The 7,145-nt window shown below is 39.1% G+C and overlaps 2 protein-coding genes across 2 annotated transcripts; one reads left to right on the plus strand and one right to left on the minus strand.

Annotated features, from left to right (window-relative positions):
- Window positions 1-1,400: 1,400 nt before the first annotated feature.
- Window positions 1,401-2,876, minus strand: LOC115631910 (odorant receptor 35a). The gene is made up of 4 exons (XM_030528761.1): window positions 1,998-2,876; window positions 1,842-1,937; window positions 1,507-1,689; window positions 1,401-1,451 (listed from the first exon to the last, which is right to left on the minus strand). Exons 1-4 carry the CDS (start codon window positions 2,874-2,876, stop codon window positions 1,401-1,403), a joined length of 1,209 nt encoding a protein of 402 aa, XP_030384621.1.
- A 2,183-nt stretch (window positions 2,877-5,059) lies between these two features.
- On the plus strand, window positions 5,060-6,451 carry LOC115631892 (odorant receptor 74a). Its single transcript, XM_030528741.1, has 4 exons — window positions 5,060-5,941; window positions 5,999-6,094; window positions 6,158-6,340; window positions 6,401-6,451. Exons 1-4 carry the CDS (start codon window positions 5,060-5,062, stop codon window positions 6,449-6,451), a joined length of 1,212 nt encoding a protein of 403 aa, XP_030384601.1.
- Window positions 6,452-7,145: the final 694 nt, after the last annotated feature.

Genomic DNA, 7,145 nt, shown 5'->3' on the forward strand with positions numbered 1-7,145 from the left:
TTTATTAGAGCTGGTACACACACTTTTTAAGAGTTATGCGAATGGAGATGTTAGTTATGTCTACAAAAGCTGTAATTGTAATCTAGATGTTAGTGTGAATAGACTTCTGGAAATATCTGTCGTTTGCGAGTGTTACTCGGATCCATCGGTTGTTCCTTTCTATCTCGGACAACTGGGAGGGAATAATGAGAAGGGTAGTGCACTCGTTGGAGGGGGGATGGGTTATTTCTTTTAACATAGCGTTCTCTACAAACCAGTCTTGTCGATCGCGGTCTCATCAGCTTAGCTAAGAGAAGACATTACGCAGCATAACGAAGGCTTATATGGAACTAGATGGAGTCGTTCATATTCTGCAGCCACCAAAAGCATTGCGTTTTTGCTGAGAACCAACTCTCAAATACAAGTATGTATATGCATGCACGAAATGGCCAGTAGCCTTCCTCTAATTACATTTTGAATTGCATGCGAAATTCTTGCACATTAGAATGCACACCACTAATCACGACAAATAAAAACACATTAACTATCTCTTATGACACAATCGACACCCGCACACTCGATCCTGCGGAACAACTGCGCGCTAATGAAGTGCAAATTGGCAAATGCGAAAGCAACGTCGACGCTCCGGAGCTGCGTCTAATTATCAATGAGTGGGCCACCGCATGATGTCGAACTTCGTTTGCCATTTGAGTCCCGCCGGCCGCCCGCCGTTCGGCGTACGCCGTCCGCCAAGATTGATAAAATTATGCGAACGGGTGATGTTGGCGGAAAGTGCGAGCGGGACGCCATGAGTTTTATGTGAAAAGTTTTGCGCATTTTCATGGCGAAACTTAAATGGATTAATTTACCAAAACGTTCGTGCAGCAGGAAATTGAAATTGAAACAGACGAGCGAACTGAAGGCGGCTAAGAAGCGTGCACATTGCTGTCTAAAGTTGCAGATTTATAGCATACTTTAAGGCGCGCACACTTAATGGCCGTTGATCGGCAAGGGCGAGCAACCGATATTCTAATTTTAGAAGCGCAAAAAGCACAAAAGACTCAAGTTTCCTTTACTTCACAAAACTCCAACAAGGCAACAGAAACTGCATGCAATCATGAATATTTTATTGCGAGTCTTACTTAATTCGCATGCACACAGACAACCAAGCGACCAACGATGCGTATGCGCAATGCCTTTTATCAATTTAATTAAATTAAACTTAATTCACCAATAATTGACTTTTAATATGCAATCATTTGTATGCTGGACGCATCCTGTGCCACAGCACTACAGCAAAGGCAACAACAACTACAGCAACATTTTGAATTATGGTTCATTAAAATGTTATGAATAATATGATTGGCCGATTTGTCGCGCCGCAATTGCCGGCCAGGCGATGACAGCACGCCAAATTTATTTCAGCGTATTGAAGTGAGAAATGTGAAATAGGAAAAGGCAGCCTGCAGTATCTGCAAAGAGTGGATGGAACGTGAAGCATAAATTTTGAAGAGCTGCTGCACCTACCTTCAACACAGCAATTAGACTGACACGAAAGTATTTGAGGCCAGTGACATAGAAGGGCTTGGCATTTACTTCAATGGCCACAACAACAAGCTTCAAGAGACGCACATTCTCGCAAGTATTGGTTGAGAGATACATCACCTGCTCCCATTTGGATTCGTAATACATGCTGCTTAACAAGTCCGTCTGCAATTGATTAAAATGGTTAAAGATTTGATGATGTTTTGCATTCAAGGAAAGAAAGTAGTTTAAGTCAAATGTCATGTTCCCTAGAAAAATGTTAATCAAGCTATTTAATAATTAATTAAAATGTTACTCTACAAGATTCTATAGCTTACCGTATGCGCCAGATTGGAACCCAATTGACCAAAAGCAAGCAGCTCCAAAGTCTTCGACACAAACCACATGCCATAGGTGTAATTGGCAGCGGGATTCTTAAATAGACCGACAACTCAGTTGGCAACTAAACAATGAACAATACCTTGAACCCTCACCGTATAAGTCTTGAAGCTGAGTGCACACAGTAAGCCGGAGCTGAACGAGAAAATAATGAAAACCCGTATATTGTACACCTTCTCCAATCGTTCGGCAAAATGATTGAGCGCCACATTGCGTCGCAACAGCTCGGTTAATGCCTGACGCAGTTGGTGCGCCATATGCGGCCTCTGGCGCATCGCCAGGATGCGGTCCACACTCAATTGCAGGTCGCGTTGCAGCAGTAAATAGCGCGCATTCAAATGCATCATCATCTCGCCAAGCAAATTTGTTTCACCAAAAATCATCGAATCAATGATAACTCCCACCCAAATGTTGCTTATCAGGAGCGGCACAAAGAGCCAGAGCGGTGTCGTATCGAAGGGAAAGACCATGGCATATAAGAAGTCCTGTCGCCGATAAACAAGACACATTATCGGTACCAGGAGAAAGCCCGACAGCGCAACTAAATACATAATAGCCACCAGACGACTGGGTAGCATTTGTCTTTCAATTTCCTTGAAAATTTGTGGCTCTCTATCGCGCTCTATATAGATATCGGCATAAAACTGATGCATCAGCCAATGCTGCTCCGCCCAATGCAGCACCGTGTACAGGCCACGTAAGTGTGACTCCACCAACACCAGGTAGGTGGGCATCCCAGTTAGCAATTGATCAACATTGTTCTGCTTCTGACGCAAATAACGCAACTCCGCATCGTTTGTCAGCACAAATATCAGGCAGCCACAAATAGCGAGCAGGTAGTCCAAGCCATGTGCCCATCGACTGGCTGATGGCTCCAGGGGCCAGGTAATGTGATTCAGTCGACGATACAAAGCCAGGGGCCAGGATAAAGGCACCAATTGTCCATTGGCCAGCCGAGGCACGTAACGTTGCATACTCGTAACTGAATGTGGTTCCTTCTACTACTGTTGAAATCTATTCTTAAGCAACTGACTTATATAACCGACAACCATTTTGCAGTCCTTGATTACTCCCACAGCTCACATTCGAGACAATTTTCCAATTCTCAACTTTTTTAATGAGCCCTCCCATGCGTGCGATGCCTCAATTAAGTTATTAGCTAACCAAGAAGCCGAAAGTTCAAAAGTTTTTCTATAATTTTGGCTCATTTTATGCGTAATAGCCGTTCATGAAATTTGAGAACATTTAAAACTTTTGGCCCTTCGCTGGCCATACAAGACGAAGACGGGTTGAAATTAGAATTTATTGACCTAGACATAAAAACTACATCAACTTGCTCTCCTCTTAGCTTTAACTTACAATCAAATTATTTGGTAGCTGGAATACAAACGATTTTGAAGGACTCTTACGCTAGACATTCCCCACCATATGCTTTAAATCTCATTGAAATCAAGCTATTTATACAAGATTTTAAAAAGAAAATAATCAGAGAAGCTTAAGCTTTAAATCTCTTTCAATCGAGCTATTTATCAAATTTTAAATAGAAAATAATCAGCGAAGATCAAGCTTTAATACTCTTTCAATCGAACTATTTATACAAATTTTAAATAGAAAATAATCAGAGAAGCTTAAGCTTTAAATATAAAATAATCAAGGATGCTCAAGCTATTTATCAAATTTTAAATAGAAAATAATCAGCGAAGATCAAGCTTTAATATTCTTTCAATCGAGTTATTTATACAAATTTTAAATATAAAATATTTGGAGATGGTCAAGTTTTAATAAATTTTCACTCAAGCTATTTATAAAAAGTTTATAAAGAAAATTATCAGAGTAGTTCAGTATCTGAATAGTGGAAAACCAATTTGTTAAATTTGCTGGCTTGTTTATTGAGGTGTTTCCAAGTTCTTTCCATAATTACGAAGCTGTTAAGAATGCAGCAAGAATTGCAGCCCTTTGCGTTTAAATTGTGTCAATTAATTCCTTGACATGATAACATTTAACTAAAGAAATGTCTTAACTTTTCCAAATACACGTTCAATTTATTTTTCTACTATTCAGGTAAAATATCTACAGCCTCTAATCTACTCACTAGTCGACCGTTCATTCATTTGCCCCATTTCTGGAGTGAAAGCCCTGGCCAATTGTCACTCAAATAGTAATTTTTTATTGGGGACATTGACGAAGCACACACACACATACATACTCGCAGCTTTCTATTCGACTTTATTTATTTTCAAACGGCAATCTAATAACAAATCAATATTTATTTTTATTCTCCTTTTTCACATATGAAGCCAAAATGATAATAATCTGTGACAGGGAAAGCGCTTTTTACACTCAAGTGCTATATTTGTTAGGCAAATTACTTCTCAATTGACATTAGTATATTTATCTTACTCTAATTAAATCGACCTAGTTTTGTAGCTAAAAAATTAAGCTTTTAGTTAGGTAGATTTCTGATAAATTTTAAAATATTTTGATTTGTGCTATTAGTCTTAAATTGACTTGGCCCATAACAATACTTTCTACCTGAGCAACTTGATATTATATTAAAAAATTACTTATAGCCCTAATATAAAAGTCTTCAAATCTTTGAGTATAATCTCCGTGATTTGTAAACAAATTGTACATAATATTAATGATATAACTATGACTATTCAAGCTCAGCTTTGTGAAGGCATTACAGATTCAGACAAACTCTTAAATAGTATTCAAGAGCTAGCCATTTGCATTTAAAGAACAACCCAAATAATTTTCCCAATTTAATGTGACTTTTAAGAGGGTTTATAAAACTCAACTTGATATAAAATAATGTCGCAGCTGATGCTTAAAGCCTATCAACCTTTACAGAACATTGTTTGTTTGTGTATTAACGAATTTATAGCACGTATTTCATTTGAAAAGGAAAACTCAGACTTTTTCTTTATATTCATAATAAATATTTAGTGTATGCATTAAAAATTGATTTATAGAAATTAATAGAATTCATAAGCAATTAAATACAATTGGTAAATATTTAAATCAAACGCCGGGCATTGAATTAATTACTGTTCACATTCATTATTCATGGACAAGCCTAATTGTCGGGCTTGTCATAATGAGGCTATAAATACTAGAAATAGTGGCTCCTGGTCAGTACTAACTAGCTCGAGCCATGCGTTATCGCCCGCGTCTTGCAAATGGAAAGCTCGTTTCGCTGCCATGGCCCATTGCCATGTATCGGGTCCTAAATCCAACTGTATGGCCTTTGGAGGACACGGCTAGTCGCTGGGACATATTTGTAGAGCGGGCCTTACTGGTCTTCAGCTTCCTCACGTTCCTGCAACATCACGCAGTTGATCTGAACTACCTGCTCGACAATCTCAATGACATGGATATAATGCTGACAGGCATGCCGACCTATCTGATACTGGTCGAGATACAAATACGCGGCTTCCAGCTGGCACGTCATAAGGCGGCGTTCAAGCGGGTGCTGCAGAAATTCTACGCCGAGATCTATGTGCCCCAAGCGACTGAGTCGAACACCTATGCGCGAATCCAGCGGCAAATGCTGGGCACTCGCATAAACTCCATTATGTATATAATGGCGCTCTTAAATTTCTTTCTGGTTCCAATTCAAAATATTATCTACCATCGGCGTGAGATGCTCTACAAGCAGCTATATCCATTCGACAATACCCAACTACGCTTCTACATACCACTCATCGGCACCAACATTTTTGTGGGCATCATCATAACCACCATGCTCTTTGGCGAGCTTAATGTGCTGGGCGAGATTTTGATGCACATGAATGCTCGCTATGGACAGTTGGGTGAGCACCTGAGGATGACAGCGAAACATTTGCTGGCAGCCAACACTGTAGACAAGGGACGCATAGCGCGTCAGTATCGTCAGGCCCTCGTTCAGATTCTACGTCGCAATGTGGAGCTCAATAATTTTGGGGCGCAGGTAGAGGCGCAATTCAGTTTTCGCATCTTCATACTTTTTGCATTTAGTGCTGCGCTTCTCTGCGCTCTGAGCTTCAAAAGCTATACGGTAAGTGAGCGGTTTCCATTTAAACTAAGTACTTATCTAGTCCGTACTCCTCCATAGAATCCTAGTGCTAATTTTACTTACATTGTTTGGTTTGTGGCCAAGTTTCTGGAGCTCTTAGCTTTTGGCATGCTCGGCTCCATACTCTATAAAACGGTGAGTCCGCAATCATTACACAATTATCCGCCTATTTACAGCTAGTCTTCGGTTTATTCCCAGACCGACGAGCTTGGTCTTATGTATTATACAAGCGGTTGGGAGCAAATCGTCTACCACTCGAGCAATGTGCGCGAGAATGTGCTTCTCATGAAAATGCTTACACTGGCTATTGAGATCAACTCGCAGCCTTTCTTTCTCACAGGCCTCAAATATTTTCGCGTCACTTTAGTGGCTGTCGTGAAGGTAAATTATTTTGCTGATTCGACTGCATTAATTGTTCATACAGAAGTACATTATTTGCAGATTATACAAGGTGCTTTCTCCTATTTCACATTTCTAGTATCACTGCGTTAGGAAATTACTCACAACAAACTACGCGTTCATTCCTACTGAGCTGACTAAGCCTATACTTTTTGGCCTATTTAGTAGAATTTGTGCAATGGTGTTGCTTTAAAATATTCCTCCTAATCGACTTGCCACCCGTTGTCAATCCCAGCACCCAAATAGTTCACTGAGCTTCAAAAATACTATCAAGCCTCCCACTGAGTTCTTCTTTCTAATAAAAATGTACCTCAACTAGTTAAAATGCGGATTTTTCACTTTTTATGTACGTGTATGTTGACTCAGTTACAATTCACAGTGTTCTCCAAAAAATTGAATTACTTTTTCTGTTTTTTGCATATATTTCTAAAAACAGCCTGTGAAGAGCTACTGTTTTATCGAAGGCGGCTAACAAATTCAACTATGCGGATTTGTTTTATTTCATTTAATTCTCTACAGGAGCTTAACTACCATTAGAAAACTTCATTAATAATGAATTATACATGTATAGAGGAAAGTAAGGACAAAATTAGTGTAAAGAGATTAATATTCTCTAAAAATTTTCTAGAATTACATATTTTGTTTTACTGAAATGGTCTCATTTTTTTCTATAAATTCAAAGACAGCGGACATATTTTATGAACTAAATTTCAGCCTTCAACTTCACTAAACTTTAAATAAGTAAATGTGTTTAATTTCATTCCCTATTCTAAACTACAATATACTT

The sequence above is a fragment of the Scaptodrosophila lebanonensis genome, unplaced genomic scaffold (assembly GCF_003285725.1).
Source record: "Scaptodrosophila lebanonensis strain 11010-0011.00,11010-0021.00 unplaced genomic scaffold, SlebRS2 tig00001412-arrow-pilon, whole genome shotgun sequence".
In the NCBI taxonomy this organism is placed as follows: Eukaryota; Metazoa; Arthropoda; class Insecta; order Diptera; family Drosophilidae; genus Scaptodrosophila; species Scaptodrosophila lebanonensis.